The sequence below is a fragment of the Staurois parvus genome, unplaced genomic scaffold (genome assembly GCF_062004578.1).
Source record: "Staurois parvus isolate SC_StPar_1 unplaced genomic scaffold, SC_StPar_1.0 ptg000264l, whole genome shotgun sequence".
Lineage (NCBI taxonomy): Eukaryota > Metazoa > Chordata > Amphibia > Anura > Ranidae > Staurois > Staurois parvus.
In genome coordinates, this window is record NW_028318060.1 from 9,483,277 (window position 1) to 9,507,095 (window position 23,819).

The 23,819-nt window shown below is 40.4% G+C and overlaps 1 protein-coding gene across 1 annotated transcript in view; it reads right to left on the reverse strand.

Moving 5' to 3' along the window:
• Window positions 1-736: 736 nt before the first annotated feature.
• The window catches only part of SLC17A5 (solute carrier family 17 member 5), a 71,047-nt gene continuing 47,964 nt past the window's right edge, over window positions 737-23,819 (reverse strand). Inside the window, exons 9-11 of the mRNA XM_089681382.1 lie at window positions 11,382-11,529; window positions 11,060-11,150; window positions 737-3,571 (exon numbers count right to left, since the gene is read on the reverse strand). Coding sequence (XP_089537508.1) covers window positions 3,434-3,571; window positions 11,060-11,150; window positions 11,382-11,529 — 377 coding nt within the window. The 3' untranslated portion in view covers window positions 737-3,433. The remainder of the gene's footprint in view (window positions 3,572-11,059; window positions 11,151-11,381; window positions 11,530-23,819) is intronic.

Genomic DNA, 23,819 nt, shown 5'->3' on the forward strand with positions numbered 1-23,819 from the left:
AAAAAAAAAAAATACCCTCTCAGTGGGACCTCCTACACTAGAGGGGTTAATTCAGTGATCTCCTTTGCTCTGGCTTGCAGATGGGCCCCTCAGTGTAAGATGCAGGGCTACTGATATCATTGTGGTCCAGAGAGCTTTATAGAAAAGATGGAGGGAGTCTAACAGGGTGGGCAGTAAGGTAAGTATTACATTTTCTTCATCATCTCTCAGCGGTTTAGGCCTAAAGCTGGGTACACATGATTGAAAATTGGATGGTTCAGCATGGACTGGCTGATTTTCAATCTGTGTGTAGCTCTCCTGTTTTGAACAAAGCTGATCATTTAGACTGGCTTCTGCCGAATGGTCCTGCTGGAAAAAATTTCTTTGATCAGTGGCTTGATGCCAATCAGCTGCAGAGCTGATCAGTGTATTGATTTTGGGGAGTGCCCACTGTCAGAATACAATAGCACAGTGGGGAGGATTCCTGCATCCGCCTCACTTATGTAGATGAAGGAATCTGTGGAGTTTTTTTTTTTTTTCTTTTAGCCTGATAGTTGAACCAAAAGTAAAAAAAAAAAAACCACAAATTCTGTGTGTACCAGACATTACTGCTACAAGAAACCTGCTATGTAGTCCAGGGTGATATGTACAAACACTACACTATACATTATTATTAAATCACTGTCTTGTTTTGCCAGGTTTTTTTTTTCCAATTAAATTAAAATTCTTCCGAACACCATGAAAAATGAATCCACCATTTATCTTAGAGATTTTTATTATATTTTGGTATCATTCTGCATCTTTCTGAAAACATTCAAGCAAAAATAATTTGCAACTGTACAAATGAATGTGGAGATTTTTAATGAACAAAATGACACCATTACAGAGCAGAACAGAAAGGTACACTATAATGTACTGTAGGATTACACTGCCACCTCGTGGTACAATTGCAGACCAAGGCTTGGTTAGAAAAGAATTCAGAACTTGCTCTTATTACTCAATTAGACAAGGAGCAAGTTCACAATAAGCATTTAGTATTAGTTTAGTCAGAAAAGTATTCTGCAGATAAATGTCATTCGACACACAGCAAAATACACACTTTGGTTCACTCATACAATGACAATAGTATGTGATAACCTTATTGTGATTTTAAATATAAATTGAACAAAATGCTCTTTATTAATATTTTACTAGTGCATTGTGTTTGTTCCATGTTATGGTATTAGTGTATGTTAGTAAAGAAGGTATTTATATGATTGTTTGCTAAGTCAACAAATATGAAGAAATTCTTTGGAATTCTGACGTGCCTCCACAAAACAAATGTCAGTATGTGCCCCAGATTCATGTACCGGTCTACAGGTACATGAATATGTCACTTGCACTATGTGTGGAGGTGCATAGAGACTGGAGTGTCCATACAGGGACTCCGGCCTCTGCACAGACAGCACAGCAGCAGGGAGTTTTGTATTTAAGGTTGGAATGGGGATTCAGAGACACTAGTTCCTTAGAAGGTCTGCTCCCCCTGTGATTGACATCAATCCTTAGTGAATAGACAGCCTGCTATTGGCTAGATAATCCTCCCACTGCCTGCTTTCAATTACAAGAAAAGAAGGGATCAGATGGGGAACTATTGTCTCAGCTTCCCCATCAGGCTCTATCCACTGCAGCATTGCTGGCTGCTAGAAGGCTGTCAGCTGTGAAGCTGACAGTTTCCTTAACAACCAGTAACAGACTGGCTAGCAATGGCAAACATAATGTGTACAGGGACAGGCACTCTGCCAGTCTCTGAACGCCAACTTAGAGCAAGTCTTAACTACCTCCACTTTTGTCATCTACAAAACGAATTAATTATTATTGAATTTGGTGCATTAATAGTACCACTTTGTAAAAGTGAGGCGATTAGGAACTACCTATATTTGTCACGTCGGTAAAGTCACTGAAAGGGTTTTTTTTCCTTGATTTGGTGCAGGCCATTTTAAAAAGGGCCATTGAACCAGAAAATTGTTAAGATTTACTGAATTTCCCTGAATTTCTGGTTACTGCTAGCCCCCTACCTCCTAAATAAACAAAAACACACTTTGAAAAAAAACCTCACCTAGGCAGGGGTGAGGTCATTAGGTCTTTTTCTAGAAAGGATGAGAATCCCACATTTGCAATAAAGCTGCCATTTTGTCATCAAATAAAGCTGCCATGTTCACCAAGACTGCACACAACTTGGCCCAGCTAGGGTATCTATTATGTTAGAGACACTCCACCTGCTTACAAGGTATTTTCCCATAGCCTTCATTGTCTGTTAAAATTAAACGTATGTTTCAAGTTATGTATATAGGCTGTATATCTGGTATTATTCAACCTCCTGAAAGAAATATATATAATATTTGCATACAAATTTGCTTATATGGATGTAAACCAAAGTGTGCATTTCTTTCTTACTATGTCCCATAACGTTTAGCCACACACAATTGTTTGACATGGCTGGTTTTATGGACACACAACCGTGTGTGGATTATAAATAAAGTTTCAATACATGAATAACTTATGAGATCAGGTTGCTTTTTATATATGGTTATGGACTTTAACTGCATAACTAACAACAGATAACATTCCCTTTTACACCACATAATAATGAATCATTCAACAAGTCTGTCATACTGGATGGATTGCACATGAAATACGTCTAAGGCACTTAAGATATAAGCAAGGATGGCACACTTGGAGTTGCTGTGCTTTGTAACAGAAAACTGAACCTTCCTGTACACATAAATAAATCTGAAAATGCTGAGACACACAAAGACTAGAGTGGAATGCTGAAGTCCAGCAGAAATGCTGACATAACACATGTTCACGTTACGTAAATGTTTCCACACCTTTCATTGAAACCATGTCTTCCTGAGATAGTTGCATTGCACAAAGGATTATTAAAAGGGAATGTATAGCAATTTCAAGGCTTTTCTAGAGAAACATGTAGATTCTGATTATCATTAACTGGTAATTATGAATCAATACATGTTAATGTTTATTTTCCTTACTCTCTCCATATATATATATATATATATATATATATATATATATACACACACACATACATACATGTATACATGAGGCAGCCATATTTGCTTATGACATACAAAGGCCCTGCTTCACAGTGTAATATAATGGCTTTGTTTTACTGTTCGTTTTGTAAATGTCAGATCTCTACATGTAATACAGCAACATGAATATAAAAAAGAAAAACAATGTCATAGGAAAAACTACTCTAAAGTGACACTAAACAATATAGTGTCACTTTAAGGTAAACCATATGCTTACCGAAAATACACTATACCTTCCCTTTAACGTCATAAGGCTGCATCCTGAATTTCAAATGTAATACAAATATTGAGTATAAAGTACTAATGTCCATATGAATGACATTTCAAGGCATCTTGTGTATGTAAAGTGTCAGTGCTGGTTTTCAGCTTCCCTGGGCTTTATTAGTCCTCACAGCCCAGTCTTGTATTGTCCCACTAGCAAATGTTGCGAAGAACAATGCTCCAAATAGGTTAATGGCAGCAGCAATGTAGAAGACGATCTGCCACTGTTCCACAGTGTTCTATAGATGAAAAGGAAAAATGACAAGTGATTACAATCATAGAACAATACTAATGCTGAGAATACATACACCAGTTTACAGGCATTTTCAAGCAGCTTTCAATCAAAAAAACCAAATGGGTCAAGGCAGTCTACAACATTTTCAGTGTGTTGATAGACTTTTAGTAGTAGGTTGATTTTGGTCAGTTGTATAGAGTAGATCGGGAAATATAAGCCACTACACTATATTTTTTGGCTTCTTTCCTGTTCTGGATCTTGTTTGCAGAAGGGGTGATGCTACACTGCATGTTACCTCCTACATAATGCATGGAGAAATGCTGGAACTACATTTCCCAGCACCCTTTCCTCCTGCCTTATGTGTTTTTTGCATAAAAGGGCATGTATGCAGGACAGCATTGCTGTGTATTGCTGTGGTCAGTGCAGGCATGAAAAATGGAACGGTAATACTATCACTATTCCCAGAGGGAGGTGATCATCTTCATTCAAATAAAGGATGTAACAGGACTGACTGGTCTAGCAGGATCACCAGGAATTCTGAAAGCTTTGCAGGAAGAAAAAAAAAAAAAAACCCCAAAAAAACAAAACATGGACAGAAATATTTTACTTTTGATGCTGCAGTTCATATTGACAGATTTTTCTAGTCTATAGATCTGCTTCTATGAATAAATGTGAATGAGCTGAATATCTGATCTTACTATACAACCTAGAGATATTTACATTTGAAGTTTAATCTGCTTATATTCTGCATTCACTGGTTCCATTTTCATTACATATCTGTGCTTCTCTATACAAAACAGGCTGATCATGGATGGTGGATGTCAGTGTGTGGTCATTAACGGGTAAACTGCATTCAAATACAGCCTTGTCTAGGTAATGCCCACATATGATACGGAGTCTCCATTAATGAGAGAACTGAAATTCACTGAATGAATGAATGCATGAAAGGATGGAACAAGGAGGCTGGGGAGGAAAGCGATAGATGATACTGGATGTCCTCTGTACAGCATGCAATGACATCATAGTAAGTAATTTCATTACAGAAGAGGAACCTGTACAGCTGAGCAAGACAGAAGGTAAGACTGGAGTTTAGCTTTAAATGATCATTGTCCAGTCCAGCTGAAAGCATCTGGATAAGATGCATAGGATGTCTATGACCTCCGCATGCTCTTCAGAGAACATTGAGGCTGGAGTCAGTAAGTAGTTAACACACATTATATGTACTTGTTTTTCATTTCCTTTTTATAAGCAGTACCAGTCTAATGTTTAAGCTTACAATTTAGCAAACAGATACATGCAGTCTGATAATGTTCAGAACTGTGATGATAGAGGGTCTACAGCTGGAATTGTCCTTGAGGGAGGCTTCCTTTCCCATTTCATCCCTCCTCAAAATGTGTTAAACCTTTTTTTTTTCTCCATTTAACATATGCAGTAAAAAAAAAAAAAAAAAAAAAAAGGGTAAATATCGATTTATAATCACTGTTCAGTTATTGTAGAAAAAGTATAATATGGAGGATAGCCTTGAGCCCAGGGGTAGGCAACCTCTGAGAGGTGGAGATCTATCTCTCTACCACTACTGATTACTCACCATGTTCATTCAGAAAGGGAAGGGGCCAGCAAATTACTTATTTACCAGCCACTTCCCCTGCTCCCCATCCTGAAATGATCCCCCACAGCAGCCAGCGGGAGAGGAGGGGAAGCCAGCAGAACTGCGAGGGGGGCATTAGGGGCCCGGGCAGTAGAAGGAAAGGGAACCTAGAGAGGATGAGTGGCACTGGAAGCAGGTCGATCCTCCTGCAGCAGCTGAAATCCAAGGGAAGGGAGAGAAGGAGAAGCCAGCTTTCAGCTGTTGCAAGAGGAAAACACTGGGGATCAATTCCAGTAAATGCTACCCCTCCTGTGCAGGTTTCGGGAATCGCTATAGCCTACATATAAAAAGTCCCTTTATCCATTTCCCCAGCCCAGATTAATCACTTGCCCCAAATGGACGTCCTCTGGTTTAAGTGGTTCTAGGTTCTATTAGAGCAGCTGCAGTCATAGCCCTGGTATCTTTTTTTCAGCAGGGGATTCTCTGTAACGTAAAAGTGATCTAAGCAGCTATATAGCCTCTGGATCACTCTTACATGTGGTGGTTAGTTGTCCCCCTTCCCCAGTTCCACAAGGGAGCCTGGGATTGCAGCTGGCGGTTCCACTGGCTGACCATAAATATGAGGAATGAACGAAAGTTCCACAATCATTTCTATGGTCTATAAAGCCAAAAGCAATGAGTATTTTGTCACTACTGGTTTCGGTTTGTTGTTTACAGGCCGCTACCAGCTTGTGAACGCATCTGATAAAACCTCTCTCGATTTAATCTGATAATTTTGAGGGCAAAGGAGAGATATGGGGTCTAAGTGACCCCAGATCTGTTGGTAAAGAGGACCTGTCACTGCGCCAGCTATTACATGGGATTTTGTTCATGTGATAGCAATAAAGTTGATAAAAAAAATAGACACAGTATAAACAAACTAACAAAACATTGGTCCCGCACAGATATGTAAGCGGCGATTGCACACCACATGTGAGGTATCGCCGTGAATGTCAGAGTGAGTGCAATAATTCTAGCACCAGACCTCATGTGCAACTCTAAACTGGTAAACTGTGCTGACTTTTCAAGTGTCACCTATGGAGATTTTAAGGTACCTTAGTTGATAGCCATTCCATGGGTGTGTGCAATTTTAAAACGAGTGACAGGTTAGGTATCAAACTGCTTAGTGTAACGTCATCTTTTATATTTTACCAAACAATAGGGTATTAAATTGTCTTTGTTTGCACTAAAATTCATTAAAGCGTAAATTTTTCCAAATGTTTTGCCTTTCAAAAACCACTGCACCAATATCGCATGACATTTTATTCTCTAGGGCCTCTGCATAAAAAAAAAAATTAAATAAATAAAAAAATATAAGGTTTGGGGGTGTATGTGAAGGTTTTATTTGCTGTTGGCTGAATTTTTTTATTTTTCTTAACCCTCACATCAAACAAAATTAAGACAGATGACACAGTAACATTAGAACATCTCACAAATGTGCTCTGGGCAAAGGCTTTGAAGTATCTCTACTGCCAATAGCAGAGATATCTGTTCAAATATTGTAATGTACTGTCTAACATACACTGATGTGTCAGCAGCCTGTATTTAATCACCAGGCTTCTCCAGGCACACCTGAATGAAGACACCCTTTGATATAAGCTCCTAAATATGTGTCATGTCATTATTATAATGACAACTAAAGCTAGAATGAGCCATTTGCTGTTTGCTTCATATGGGGAGCTAATTTTCACTTTTACAGACCAAGAAATAAGAGAAAGGATAAGCAAAATTCCTCACTCATACAGAGCTATTTGGCATCTCTTAAAGTGATGCCAAAGTGGTATTAAAGACTTTTTTTTTTTTTTATAACCATGTCATACTTACCTGTTCTGTGCAGTGGTTTTGCACAGAGCAGCCCCTATCGTCCTCTTCTCGGGTCCCCTGCAGGCACTTCTGGCTCCTCCCCCATGAGCAGAGCCCCCACAGCAAGCCATTTGCTACGGGGGCACTAGTGCGTGCTCGTCCCGAACCCTGCTCTCCGAGTTCATAAGGCTAGGTTCACATATGTGCGGGTAGTGCCGCTGTGGATCCGCACAAAAATCTGAGCAGCTGCACCACCCACACAGAAGAATGCAGACCCGCAGGCGGTTGCCATTAAACTTAATGGCATGCTGCCCGCACTGGAAATCGCAACTGTACTGGGAACCGAGGTTCCCGTGCGGGCTGCGGTTTCAGAAGCGCAGGGACTTCTTCCTTGTGTGTCCCAGGGCACGGGAGTCCATTCAAATGAATGGGCTCTTGTGCCCGCACAAAACTCAGCCCACAGGAACACAGATATGTGAACCAGGGATAAGACACAGCAGAGAGACTTAGCCACACCCCTGCTCTGTCCTCACAGGATGTGATTGACAGCAACGGGAGCCAATGGCTCCCACTGCTGTGTCTCAGCCAATGAAGGAGGGGAGACCCAAGAAAGCCATTGCTGGACTGAGATTGGGCTCAGGTGAGTATTAGGGGGACTTGAAGGGCCACTGCACACAGGTGTGTTTTTTTTTTTTACCTTAAGCCTTTACAATCACTTTAAAGTGGTTCTAAATGCCAAAAGATTTTTTTTACCTTTATGTATTACCTGCATTAAAGGTAAAAAAAAAAAAAAAAAAACCCTTCTCACCCCCTCCCTAAATACTTGCCTAAGTCTTGTATCAATCCAGTGCTGCGCACATCAGCAGAGCTGATTCGCTCTCCCCCTTCTCCTAGGAGACTGCAGCAGCGGAAGCCATTGGGTGCTGCTGTTAATCAAATACTGTGAAGAGGGAGTATGAGGCAGGGCTGTGAGCGTCAATGGATGCACACAGCCCAGGGCGGGAGTGAGCCTGCAAGTGCACCACTATAGGAAGCAGTTTCCTAGGGGGGTGCACAGAGAAGAGGAGTGGCGGCAGGGTACCCCAGAAGAGGAGCAGAGAGCAGTGGTAGGGTACCCCAGAAGAGAAGGCAAGGGGCAGCACTGTGCAAAACCACTGCACAAAGCAGGTAAGTAGAACATGTTTGTTATTAAAAAAATAGCCTTTAGAAAACACTTTCACATCTCTTGTAGCCCTCCTCTCCCCTAAAGTTCTTTTGCAGGAATTACCCATAAATAGCCATAGATGAATAGAAGAAATAAAACACAGTATGTAATCTGTGATGCTTGGTGCAGCCCCATCTAACCCCATTGCCCTAGGTAGTTGCTTAATGGTAAATACAGCCATGTGTCTCAGAAATGTATTCAAACCGGAAAAGTGAGAAATTTGTACATTTATTGTAGAAGGAATTGTTAGAACATGAACATTTCAGCGAATTTAAACTTTCAAGGCTCCTAACAGCAGACATCACAAAGTGTTTATTACCCAACAACCTCCTAGGTTCCTCTGTGAATTTACTTGGTTGCTGAGGGCACAGTTTTATTTATCTCCCTGTACAGCCTGCATTATGTCCAGCTAACCTAGGGGATGGCAGCTGGCCAGGATTTACTCAGAAATCAGGACGAAAAAGCCACTAGTGACATGTGAAGTTACATGAGGGGTGTACAGAGGAGGCATGTCTGGAGACCATAGATCATGGCAGGTGCTTTGGGGTGGGTAAATATATCTCATTTGCACAAACCAGGAAAAAACCAAGCTAGTATAAGGGTGCAGGAAGCTGTTGGAAGTGGTGTGTACCACATCACCTAAAGCAGATACACCTGTTTCAGGTCTATTTGCACCAGTTTCTATTTCAGCACCTAACAGAGGGAATGCTGCAGATTTCAAAAAGACGACTGCTGCAGATTCAAACCTGGTCTGTCCTGACAAATTGGAAGTCAACTGTTAGTTGAAAGCTGTCGGAACTATGCTGTGCTCACAGAATGAAACTGTAAGGCCTGAACTTTGCTCTACATAACGTAACATGGGCATGCTAAAAGCCATTTTGTTCTTTATATTCTATTTTCATGGTTTCAAAATAAAGACTTTAACATCAGACATTCTCAGTTTTTTACAGCATACTTTCCTAGGTTGTAAATTTGAGGGATATGGTTGTACCAGACAGCCACGACACAAGGACTGACCATGGTACCATTTTGCAAGATTAATTGAGGAGTCCATATCTGGGATTTAACATAGGACAAAGAACTGTTCACGATGATTTTCCCCCCCCCATCAACATTTGGAAAAGAGTTTATTATTTGACAGGATTATTTTAATCAAAAATGTCAATTGCTTTATCATTATTATATGAAGTGAATACTTGCCTAATTAAGTAATTTAGGTTTTATATTACTATGTTCAATCTCTTGAATATCTTATATAGCAATAGGTATTAATTGCTAAAACCAATTAATATAGATATCATGGATACATATCGGTGTATATTTTGGATATCATATTTTCAACATTACAAATAATTATTTTGAGTTTAATATATTACGTCTGTATGCAAACGGAAGAATTTAGATAATTAAGAAATCTCAGTACAAATGACCTCAGAGAATGTCTGTAAGATGTTTAGATAGAAATTTTTTTTCATAATCACTTAGGTAATACATTATGTAAAGTGACACTGGTCCCAGTTTCTCTAACCAGTTCTCTCAAAAGAGCAACTACGTTTTAAAATGTATAACCTTCTAACAAGCTGGATGTCAGAGGTCAACTCTTGACATGGCACAGGAGTTTGTAGGAAAAATCCAACATTATTCTTAACGCTATTCTGCCTCCTTAAGGTAATTGGGATCAATTCTTAAAGAAAATGACACCTAGTCATAATTAGGTGAGATAAGCTTTGCTTGCCTAGGTTTTTGGGTGATAAAAGTTAGGAGTTGGAGGAGAAAGAAGGACAAAGGAAAAAGAGGGACAGGGGACAACAGATGGACACACACACAGAGGCAGCGGTCCTAAAGCTGACATCACTATACCACAGAGTCTATATTGATAATGCATAACTTTCATTTTTCTGCAGGCAATTTGTGCTCGCCTTATATCTCCAGCTAAGACATTTAGTCTCATATGGTTAACACCGGAGTTGATTTGAAATGATTTTAACTGCAGTAAAAATTATCTTCATTTCAATAATTCTCGGGAGGGGGGATTCTCATTGGAATATTCCCAAAACTGACCTCAGCTTCTAGTCAATAGTTTAGCTGGTTATATATAACAGAATAGACAACTTACTGGAAATTAGTACTTACTGGACATCAGATAGATTCTAAGCTTATTGGATAGTCCTGTGCATGGTATTCTAAATTAGTTCATGCAGTGTAAACTTTGAGCTTTGAATATCTGGGTGCAGGGAAAGATCACATGGTCAATTTGCATATCCTTTGTCATATTCCGCTGAGTTACTGAGAGTTTCCTATGCTGCAATTTTTAGACAGTTCATCTTATTTCATTAATATTAGATAATATTTGCTGGTTTGAATTTGTAATCATTATTTTTGATTATATAAATGATTTGCTATTTTGATTTGATTATTATTTACCATCACCAATTATATTTTAATTACCATTTTGCACTGATTTTATTAATAAAATAAATATTTTTGCATATTATTGCTTTTTATTTCATCTTCAAATTAGCGCAAATAAAGAACTTGGGTTGTCAGTTGATTTAAGAAAATTAGTAGGAAATCTCCTAAATTCCAGATCCCTGCCTGTTTTCATAAATTATATACGGATTTTTTTTTTTTCTTTCTCCAGAGCTAAAGTTCTGACAAAGTTTACAACCCTCTCTCTGCTTGTGCAATGATTACACTACATGAGCAGAGCCTACAGGGATAACATCCCTCCTCCTCCCTCCCACAGGGAACGGATTGCTCCTAATAAAAGGATCTGATCGACTTTCCATGTTTAAGAGTGGTGCAAGCATTATGCCACCACCCTAAGTATCTACACAGTATTTCCCAATGGCACTTACATCATGTGTTAAACTCTTGGCAATGACTGGCCCAACCATGCCAGGAATTGTGGCAAAACTGTTTGTGATTCCAATTAGCAGTCCTGCAAATCTGTAACAGAGAGCATACATTAGATCAAATTGTTTCAGCTGAACAGATATCACATACTGTAACTTCACAAATACCAAATAAAAGATCATTGTAAGCCATGCAAAAGAGGCTCAGACAGCATCTATGGCTCTCCATAATCTATAGGTTACTCATACTGGGCAGCAAGTTATAGAACCAAATGATACATGCTTACAATAACATAACTTTCCTATACACATATATTACACTTACGAAGGTGCAATATCCAAATGATTTATATTGTATCCTGCAATACTCAATCCCCCAAGTGTGGTTGATAGTGTAAGGAATACCACTGCCAGAGTGTAATTACAACCAGTGTAACCAGCTGCTAATAGAAAGCCCGCAGGTCCAATCATTCCTGGAAAACAAAAACAGATATATACATATATAAAAAGGCATGCCTGTACAGTAAATATAACCAAAAAACCACTCTAGGTAAAAGCTGTAAAAAAATGTGCATAGATGAGCAGAAACCTAAGGGCTCATGCACACTGGGACTTATGTCCCAAACACAGAAAGTTCACATTCGTGGCATCCGCCCACGCAGTTGCCCTGTATTTTAGCAATCATTGATTTTATCAGATGGCTGGCAGCAGACTGTATGCCTCCCTGGTGCCCAAAAAGATTTGTATGAGACAAACTGCCAATGTGCATGAGGTCTAAACATTAAAGAGGAACTCCAGTAAGCACTTTTTAATTCAAAATGGCTACCTAACAATCTTTTTACAATTCCGGAAGAAATAAACAAAAACAAAACATTTAGTACATTTTATAGTAATATATGTCTCCTATAACCAGGAATGTTGTATATACTTGGGGTTATTTTTTCTGGGTGTGTGACCACTTTTGAACCAAGAATAAATACAATGCAATCCTTTTCTCCATGTAAGCTTACTGTCAGTCAACATGACAGGGTGCGCCTTGAGTGGAACACAGACCAAATTATCTTCCATCACATGAGACTCTCATATTTGCCAAATCCTCCACCACCACAAGATTTGAATCAAAGGCTTACCAGAGGGATGGACCCTAGAGTATAGTGGTCAGTATGGTACACTCCCTATACGGGATTCAGGAATGAACAGCAGCCATTACTTTTACCTCTGGTACTGTATCAAACCATAGATATCCGCAAAGTAGAAAAAAATTCTCATAGTGCAGATCAAGGTTGGATAATTAAAAGTGCTTCAAAAAATTTAAATTTAGGGGTCACCTGCATTACTTGTGGCGTGGGAGATGACCTCAGTGTCCAGAAGCTCCTCCCTCTGCAATTTGTCATTACAGGATGTGCGAAGATAGCCTAGCAAAATGCTAGACACAAGCACTGTGCCAGAATTGAGAGAGCAAAGTCACGGTTCCCTCTGGTTGCTGCAGACACCAGTGATTTTAGTGCCTGCTGCGATTAGGGAAAAAGCATCAAGGAAGTGCAAAGTTTTTATAAGAAAGCTGGATGTGTGAAGAGGTGCCTTTGCAAACACACTGCCACATTGGGCTGCATAAGTAAAGTGACAGTGTCTCTTTTAGGGCTTGTTTAGACTTGTGGTTGGGATGGGGGGGGCGTTAAAAATGTGCTGTTGAGCTATGTTTTTAGCACTCACCCTTAAGCTGCAAAGGCAGAAGATGGGGATGATCACATGCCGCAGTTGTGAGGCTTCGCAAAAATTATCGCTCCTGTTACGTTCAGTGGCCAGTACTACTGGTAAACATGAGCCATTCACGTAAATAGGGCTGCGTCACAAACAACCCACAACCGTGTGCAATGCAAGTAGATGCGGTACAATGGTGTGGCAATTATAGGGTTAAAACAGGAGGTAAGAAGGCTTCCTATTGCCTCCTCACCGCCTGCTGAAGTCTTCTGAACAGTAATCTGAATATGGATCATTTTTCAGAAACGCAGCAGTTTAGACGCGAGTCTAAACTTAAAGTGGAGTTCCATCTGATTTTTAAAGTTTGTCTCCATCTCTTTCTTCCTGCTGCCCCATCAATTTTTGGCACTTTTTTTTTCTTTCAACGTTTTGGGCTGAAGTACTTTACTTCATATGTACCTTACCGCAGCGAGGTATGTCATATCCGCCCACCCATTGGTTCCTGGGATATACTGTATATCTCATCAATACCAGGAATCAATGGGCAGCATGGAAGGCTGGCTTGCTTCCGTTCTGGGTTGCTGCATTGATTGACGGTTGTCATAGCAACAGGGTGGGAACTTCCTCTGGTACTGCCATTGCTATGGCAACCTTCAATACAAGGACGGCGCCACACCTTCTTCACACTGTGCAGGTGTGAGATCAGAAGGTGCATTGCTGGGTAGTCAGCAGCACCATTTCCCGGAAGAATGTCCGAGTGGGCTTCAGATGCCCACACTAAAAAGATGGAACCTTGCAGTAAGTAACTTTTTAAAAAAATAGGAACACAAACAATTACAGGTGCAGTTTATGCCAAATTGCATAGCATAAGCTGCCACTATCACAGGGTGCTTTAAAAAAAACAAAACAAAACAAAAAAAAAAAAACATCTGGAAATCCACTTTAACCAAAGGCAAAATTTGTAAATATCAGGACTGCAACAGCCATTTGCAACTGCACACACAGAATATGTTCCTGTTGTAGTTATTCATGACTTTTTAAACCACACCCACTATTCGGTGCAATGTGGGCAGCCTTTCCACTTCCAGTGTTACTAAACCCACAACTGTAAAATCAGTCTGTATATGCAGTAAAGCATACTTGTTATACTCACTGTGGAACCTAAGAGGTTAATCCTGCGCATTGTGTAAAAAGTCTGTGTGATCCTGTCTTCTCTGATCCTCCCGTTCTTCTACTGTCCCCAATCCATCTGATGATAGAACAGAGCTTTGGGAGCAAGCTGCACATGCTCAGTTTGGTGTGTATTGCTAGAGATTTTTTTTTTTTCCTTGCGATTAGCACAGGGCCAGTCAGCGCTGTTCAGACAGAGGGTCAGGGGTTATGCAGCCTCATAGGACAATCAGGGGAGAATGAGAACTCCTCCTGCAAGTTTTAATAACTTTACAACTGCAGTATAGCTGAATGACGGCTACAGCGCGGTTGTCCAGTTCTGGGAGGGCGTCATATGTTGTCCTCCCAGGATGCACCCTCTTGTCACAGCAAGAGGAAAGTACAGCCAATAACTTGCAAGTGTCACATCTGCACTGATAATCAGTACAGCCCCAAAAGTGCCCAGCAGTGGAGCCCATCAGTGCCACCCATCAGGGCCGCCAGTTGCCGTCAGTCAGTGCCTATCAGTGTTGCCTATCATAAACGATAAAAATATGCAGCGCTATAAGATTAAACATAAATGAGTAGATAACAAATACTAAAAAGTCAGATAAGATATGAAGCTTCTAGGTTAACATAACGTATTAACGTGACTTCTGTGATATATCGGCGTCTGGAAGACTGGAATGCTCGTGACTCTTGTGGTAATAAACTGAGAGTAGATTGCACTAACTGGATGCATATGCAAATGAAGCATGGAGTAATTAAGACCTACTCCTAGTACTCTGGAAGTAGGTCACTGGATAGGTAGTTGTCATCTCAAAACTTGCCACTAGGTGTCATATTCCCTTTTGAGAACGTGCACAGTGCACGAAACGCGTCAGGGAGGTGCCCCCCAGATATCTTCACTCATTGCATGGCCATTGCTGGACGGCCGTGTACATATTCTTACTTTGTAAGTGGTTTTCTACATATGTTTTCTATTATACCAATAAAACCCTGCTACACTATCAAAGCTTCTGGCCTGTGGCTCCTTTTCTTATACTGAGGGAGCCCGGGCCTTTTTTGAAGGTGGCTATATATATCCTGTCCGTCTGCTGGCTGATATCCTGGCTAATACCTGGCTGCTGCTGTTGTCTGTGGATTGCCTGCCTTTGCCTGTCCTGGGAGATGACACCTAGTGGCAAGTTTTGAGATGACAACTACCTATCCAGTGACCTACTTCCAGAGTACTAGGAGTAGGTCTTAATTACTCCATGCTTCATTTGCATATGCATCCGGTTAGTGCAATCTACTCTCCGTTTATTACCACAAGAGTCACGAGCATTCCAGTCTTCCAGACGCCAATATATCACAGAAGTCACGTTAATACGTTATGTTAACCTAGAAGCTTCGTATCTTATCTGACTTTTTAGTATTTGTTATCTACTCATTTATGTTTAATCTCATAGCGCTGCATATTTTTATCGTTTATGTACCACTTGAAGTTTTAGAGGTTTACTTCCTATGTCAGCTGCTAGCCATCCCTTCCTTCACTGACACCTAGTGCTTGGTTTATTTATCTTTCTATCCCAGTGTTGCCTATCAGTACAGCATCATCAGTGCCTCCTCATCAATGCCCACTAGTGCCACCACATCAACGCACAGCAGTGAAGGAGAAAAATGACCTGTTTGGGGAAAAAAAAAAAGCTTTTCATTGTTTCTATTATAAAATTCTCCAAATTCTTTGCGTTTTTTCATTTATAGTGCAAAAAATAAAAAAAATAGTGAAAATTAAATACCACTAAAAGAAAGCTCTACTTTTCTGAAAACAATGATAAAAATGTCATATGGGTACAGTGTTGCATGACTGCGCAATTGTCAAAGTGCAACAGTGCTGAAAGCTGAAAATTGGCCTGGGCAGGAAGGGAGTAAAAGTGCCTGGTAGGCAAGTGGTTAATCAATGCTTGGCTGAACACTGATAGAAGTCACAAGACTGCTCTAACTGCTGATGAGAAAAGTTATTTAGCAGTTTATATTTCCTTAAATAATTGCATTTCCATGTTCTGTGTACTGTGGGAGACCAGATATAGTGAATGCAGGGACTTGGGTAAAATTTTAATACTACACTAAGATGGAAATATTTAATTTTCTCCTAAGCTCCATGTAACCGTTAGTGGAGATCTTGGAGCAAAATGCAGAAAGGATTTTTTTTTTGTCTGTGTCCTTTTCTGTGGTGCTTCCCTAAATTTTGGTTCAGGGAGTGCCCTCTATACACATCAGACATTAGATATATGTGATATCATGTGTGCATAGCTATGTGGGCTGATTCCACAGAACAGAATTGCTGGTAATCAAAGCCCTTGCAGAAGGAGCTTGTCATGGTGACTATGTTGGGCCTCCAGCCGACCCTGCAAGGCAGCATAGCTACCCTAAAGGTACAATAGAACATACTGATCAATCAATGGCTCATTAATTTGAAAAGACAAAGTTACATACAAAAGGGAGACAGAAACAAGCAATGACATACAGTGTGCTGTTACAGACATTTTTTTTCACTTCAAAAGTTTTAAAGAATATGTAAACCCAACATTTCATATTTCTGATATACTTTACCATATACTTGTATGGAAAAAAGTATCCTGTTCTCTTTGCATTGCTTTGAAATCCCTGGTGTTCTGGTCAGTCCCTCTGCTTTCCTATTGAAAACCGACCACACCAGGCATGAGAGCACAGAGTGGTCAGTTCTCTAGCTGTTCTGGGAACTCAGTCTGCTCTCCTCCAATGATCAGACTAGTCCTGAATGCTCCCCTCCCCCCCACACAGCTCTTTACTGGGAAGTTCAGTGTACTGCTGTTTCTCCTACCCTAGCTCTTTGTGTTCCTTGTGTAGCTGAGAACAGAAGATATGTGATAATTTCTAAAATGTTTTGTCTTTCATTTCTATTTTAAACTGAATGGTTTGCTTTACAAAATGAGGGTTTAACCTCCTCCCGTCTTCAGTATATAGTCACATAGTTACATAGCTAGCCTGGCTGAAAAAAGACAAAAGTCCATCCAGTTCAACCATTAAAATAAATAAATAATAATCCTACACACTCAGTTGATCCAGAGGAAGGCAAAAAACCCAGCAAAGCATGATCCAATTTGCTCCTGCAGGGAAAACATTCTTTCCTGATCACCCCGAGAGGCAATCGGATATTCCCTTGATCAACTTTACCTATAAATGTTAGTATCCAGTTATATTGTGTGTGTCCAGAACCAACTCTTGAGGGAGTCTATACCGCATTTTCACAGCTCTTACTGTGAAGAAACTTTTCTGTGTTTGGAGATTAAAGATGTAAAGAGTGCCCCCACAATGTTCTTTTTGTGAATTGGTGCCCAAAACTGAACTGCATATTCCAGATGAGGTATTACTAATGATTTGTACCGGGGTAATATGATATCTCTCTCTCTGGAGTCTATACCTCTTAATACAAGAGAGGATTTTGCTCGCTTTAGAAAACTGCAGCTTGGCATTGCATGCCATTATTAAGCTTGTGATCTACCAGAACTCCCAGATCCTTCTCCAGCATTGATTCCCCCATTGTACTCCCCCTAGTATGTATGATGCATGCATATTCTTAGACCCCCAAGTGTATAACCTTACATTTATCAACATTAAACCTCATTTGCCACAAAGTTGCCCAATTAAACAGTGCATTGAGGTCGGCTTGTAAGCTGAAGACATCCTGTAAGGACTTATTCCACTACACAGCTTGGTATCATCTGCAAAGACTGAAATGGTGTATTTAATCCCAGACCCTATATCATTTATAAATATATTAGAAAGTAAGGGTCCTAACACTGAACCTTGGGGTACACCACTGACAACACTAGACCATTCAGAGTATGGATCATTAACCACTACTCTGTGAATACGATCTTTTAGCCAGTTTTCTATCCATTTATATACGGATTTTTCCCAAGCCTGTAGACTTTACCTTACACGTTGAGTGTTCCCCACACACAGCTAAATGCTTTTGCAAAATCCAAGTATACCACGTCCACTGCCACCCCTTTGTCCAAGGTTTTGCTCGCCTCCTCATAAAAAGAAATCAGATTTGTTTGACAATTTCTGTGTTTCATGAATCCATGCTGTCTGTTGCTTAAAATATTTTTTTCCAGCAAGAACACTGAATCTATGTGGTCTTTTATTAAACTCTCCAGTATCTTCCCAACTATAGAAGTTAACTAACAGGTCTATAATTACTTGGTAAAGATTTTGACCCCTTTTTAAATATTGGCACTACATTTGCCTTACGGCATTTCAGTGATACTATGCCAGTCATTAAAGAGTCCATAAAAATGAGAAACAATGGCTTTGAAATGACAGAGCTCAATTTTTTAAGGACCCGTGGGTGTATGCCATCCGGTCCAGGTGCTTTAGTCACCTTTATTCTGTCTAAATATTTTTGGATCATATCAATTGTGAGCCAATGTGGATCATCTGGAGCTGTGTCAATACCATGCCGATTATGTCTCCAGTCACCCACTCTAGATTATTTTGTAAAGGGCCTACATGCTCGGACCTGACCTTTTTACTATTAATATATTTGAAGAATTTTTTGGGGTTGGTCCTGTAATCTTTTGCAATCTGTTGTTAGTTTTCAATTTTTGCGGCCTTTATTTCTTTTTTGCATATTCTGTTATATTCTTTGCAATGTTTAAACAATGATGGTGTACCTTCATTTTTATATTTAATAAAAGCTCTTCTCTTATGATCTATAACTTTTTTTAACTTTGGCCATAAGCCTCATAAGTTTGATTTTTAGCCTTTTAAACTTGTTGCCCATGGGAATATATTACAGTAGTATAGGCAAATGACAGATGGACGTGAGTTCTTTCATTCTAGGAGGACATCGTATGACGTTCTCCCACTCTAACCGAGCATGCGCACCCCTGGAGGTTCAGCGATTGCTGGTGAAATGTGTCCCTTGGACACAGCCCATCATTGATCGAGGTAAAGAGCCATTGGCCAAAGCTCTTTACCACATGATTGGCTGTATCCAATCACAGCCAGTCACAAATGTAAACACAGAGCACTAACTCGCCGTTACCAGCTTACTCTCCTCACACATAGAAGATTCCTCTCCTCACACATACAGTAGATCTTGTGTGAAGAGAGGACGCTTCTAACAATGAGTTATCAGTTCTGTAAACATCACAGTGCACATACACAAATCACAGTGCCCGCCATCAGTGTACCTGTCGCCCATCCGTGCTCGCCAGTAGTGTACCTAGTGCCCATCAGCAGTGCACCTGTCGCACATAGTCCATCAGTGCCACCATCAGCAGTGTACCCATCACACAGCCACCATTAGCAGTGTACCCATCACACAGCCACCATCAGCAGGGTACCCGTCCTACAGCCAAAATCAGCAGTTTACCTGTCCCAGTGCCACCAGAGCCAAACATGTAAAACAAATTTACACTAGTGAGGAGGAGTTCAAAATCCTCAGTATGACAGATGAGAGCAGCAGGGAGCTCTCACTGTCCAATTCTGATTCAGTGTATGAACCCATCAAAAGTAATGGATTAGTGACTGAATCAGAGAAAGAATGGGTCTCTCCTATAAGGATATGGCACTCTGAAAACCAGGCAGCCACCAGCAGTGCCATGCACCCCAATGGTCAATTGGCAACCGGCAATGGCGCTAGACCCATGGATGAAAGGCCCAGTACCAGCACTGGAATATCCCATCAAACCCAAGAATCAGGGCCCAAACATAGCTCCCAGATACTCTTGCCAACCCAATATGGCTGCTCTCCAACTCAGGATCTGCAAGCATTCCCCTTTCACCACACATGCAGGTGTGCAGGCCAACACGGAAAATGTTTCAGAAATTGATTTTTTAAAATGTATTTTTGCCCAACAGTTTACTTCATTTTTTTGTGGACCAGAAACCTTTCTGCACAACATTTAATTTCTAACAACCCCAGTTCATCCTATGCCTGTCCATCTGAATGGAGAACTCTTACATTATAGGAATTTAACATGGGGCTTAAAAAAAAAAAAAAAAAAAAAAAAAAAAAAAAAAAAAAAAAAAGGGACATGCTTACTGATCCACGCACCCACTCCACCACATGCCCGTTTATTTTACTGTAATGCCCAGGTCACGTTATGAAATGATCATGCAATTCCTTCATTTCAGTGACAATACCCAGTGCTCTCCCCCAGATCAAACCCAACTATGACAAATGAATTATACAAAATTCGCCCACTTCTTAATTTTTTTCCCCAAAAATTTGCTGAACTTTACGTCCCTGAACAAAAACGTATGTGTGGATAAATCCCTTGTTCACTTCACTGGCCAACTGGGAATCAAGCAATATATTCCAAGCAAAAAAGGGCCAGATATGGAGTAAAGCTCTACAAGCTCTGTGAAAGCCACTGGATATTTGTATATTTTTCCGCATGTAAGAAGGCAAAAAAAGATTCCCAGCTGCAGTCCCGAGTGCTCAACCTACATCGGCACAAGTAGAAAAGTTGTCAGGGATCTGGCTTTTCCACTTTTCTAAAAAGGCTATCATATCTACCTTGACATTTTCTATACCAGTCTGCCCCTTTTCTGACACCTGTACCGTGAGAAAACCTTGGCCTATGGTACCTCCTGAAAAAAACAGGAAGGGCTTCCCACAAGCGCTAGTGAACACCAGGCTACAAAAGGGGGGAAATCAGCAAGTCTAAGAAAACCACAAAGTGCTGGCCCTGAAGTGGAAGGATAAAAGATATGTTTACATCCTGTCCACCATTTACAATGACACCTCAGTGGAAATTACTGGAAGACATGGTCCCATTCAAAAGCCTGCGTGCATCCACGATTATAATCTCTACCTGGGGGGGTGGATTTCAAAGATCAGATGCTATAGCCCTATTCAGCAACAAGAAGGTCCCGTTTTTGGTATAAAAAGTTGCAATTTATCTATTCATTTGGCTATTTAGAACGCCTGTCACCTACACCAAATCTACAGATAGACATACTGCCTTCCTCAAATGTATAGAAGACATTGTCACGTCCATTATTTACCAGCAAGGATCCCCCCCAGAAAGCATTCATTTCAATTCTGTGAGCAGTCTTCATGAGCGCCATTTCCCTGAGAGCAGGCCAAAGACACCAAAAAAGATGTTGGATATGCAGCAGAAGGGAAGATAGAAGAGACACCAGTTTTCAATGTCCCCAATGTCCATCCCAACCAGGCCTGTGCATCAAAGACTGCTTCCAATGTTTTCACACGTCACTAAAATATTAGCACATATTTCTAACAGCCTGTAATGTCCCCATTTTCAATCTCTGCGCTGATCCTTTGCCTGCTGCCTCAAATCAACCATGCCACTGCCTTCTATCTTAACTGACCCTGGCTCTGTTTATCAACTGCCTCTGCCTGCATTGTATATCTACCACGTTTCTGCCTTTCACCTCAACTGACTCTGGCCAATTCACTGACTATACTTCTGCCTGCCGTCTGGATTATCAACCACATTTATGCCCTCTTCCTGGACTGACCTCGGCCTGTTAATTGACCATGTTTTTTGCCTGCCGCTTGGATTGATCTTTTGCCTTGTTACTGTAGTAGTGGTATTGAAGATAACACAGGGGTCTCACATATGTGTGGGGCTTCAGGAGAAGAGAAAACCAGTTTATGGTTTTCTCTTGGTTTTGTAATTCCTGGAACAGGGTCAGTTTGTCTGGAGGCTGTGAAGAGATAGGGTTGGCCAAAGCCTCTACCCCTGTGCCCCGCTCCTACATGACCAAAAGCCCTCAGCCTGATGTTCCTGCGTGCTGCCTGGATATCAGCCTACTGCCTGTACTGATGCAAAACCTTTTATGGGCCATGTTGCTGCCTGCTGTCTGGACAAATACTTTGGCTGTGCTGACCATATCTCTGCCTGCTACCTGTAATGACCCAGGACTTTTTATGGACCATGTTCCTGCTTGGACGACTACTTTGGCTGTGCTGACCATATCTCTGCCTGCTGCCTGTACTGACCCAGGACACTTTATGGACCCTGTTTCTGCCTGCTGCCTGTATTGACCCTGGCATGTTTATGGAGCATATTCCTGCCTGTTCCCTGGATGATTCCTTTGGCTGTTGCTGACCACATCTCTGCTGCTTCCTGGACCAATGCGCTTCTCAAACCACAGGTAATCTTTTGTTTTCATTGTTTTCTATACAGTGTTTATGTTTGTGTTGCAATGTTGGGTACACAATATGTACAGACATTCAAAACTTAAAGGAAATTTGTAAATTCTGTACAAAATTGTATTCTTTTTGTATGCTTTGCCTCTGTATTGTACACTGCACTCCTTGTGCAGACAGCACCAATAATGTTTTACTTACGTTTGCATTCCTTCAAGCCCTGATTAGAAATTAGCCTGCCTATGTAACGCTCCTTGTTACCATAAAAGTAAAATTGTAATATTAATGTCATACCTATGTAATCATGTGTATTAAAAACTTCAAAAGGCACCGAATAAACAGAACAGTGATTTGGAAAGAGGCTGAGTGTATCTTTTTGTGTCTGTTCCCTACTGCAGTAGTTATTAATTTGGAACCACTAATCAATATGAGGATAGGAGTTGCCCATCTATAAAAATATTCAGTATTAATGTCCAGTACAAGAAAGGCTTACATATGTGGTATCCCCATAACCAGAAGCAGTAGCAGAATGTATTTTGGGGTGTTTGTTAGAAATATCTTATAGATTGACAACTTTGGGTTAACAAATACATTTTCATTTTCTTTCCACATTTTCCAAAAACGTGTGGAAAAAAAATAAAATTGTTCAAAAGACTCATTATGCCTTTTAAAAAATACATTGTAGTTTTTGCTTTTTAAAATATGGTCATTTTGTGGGTGTTTCCACTGTCCTGGTGCTCCAGGGCCTTCATAAACATGAGAGGTTGTCAGGAAATTAGATGTGTGATTTTTGCCCCTAGAATGCCTAAAGGTGCTACTTGGATGTTGGGCCTCTCTATGTGGCTAGGCTGTGGAAGTTTCTCACATGTGGTGTCCCCATACTCAAGAGGAAAATCAGAATGTATTTTGGGGTGTCATTTTTGGTATGTATGTGCTGTGTGTCAGAAAAGTCTTATAAATGGACAACAGGCATGTCAGCCTGCTGCCTGTACTGACCTGGACCAATGCTCTCCTCAAACTACAGGTAATCTTTTGTTTACATTGTTTCCTATACAGTGTTTGTTGATTTTTGTGTTACACTTTTTGCAATGTTGGGCACATAATCTGTTCAGACATTGAAAAGGGCTTACAAATGTGGTATCCCCATAATCAGGAGGAGTAGCAGAATGTATTTTGGGGTGCAATTATTGCTATGTACATGCTGTTTGTTAGAAATATCTTATAGATTGACAACTTTGTGTTAAAAAAATACATTTTCATTTTCTTTCCACATTTTCTGAAAAGTTGAGGAAAAAAGATGAAATGTTCAAAAGACTCCTTATGCGTTTTAGAAAATATGTTGTGGTGTTTGCTTTCCAAAATGGGGTCATTTTTTGTGGGTGTTTCCACTTTCCAGGGCCCTCACAAAGGTGATAGGTTGTCAGGAAATTAGAGGTGTAATTTATGTTACTTGGATGCTGGGGCTATGTGGCCAAGCTGTGGAAAACTCGCACGTGGTATCCCCATACTTAGGAGAAACAGCAGAATATATTTTGGGGTGTCATTTTTGGTATGTACATGCTATGTGTTGGAAATATCTTATAAATAGACAACATTGTGTAAAAACAAAAATAAAAAAAAAATGTTTTCCCATTTTCTTTCCACATTTTCTGGAAACTTGTGGGAAAAAAAAAATTACATGTTCAAAAGACTCATTATGCCTCGTAAAATATAGATTGGGGTGTTTGCTTCTTAAAATGGGGTCATTTTGTGGGT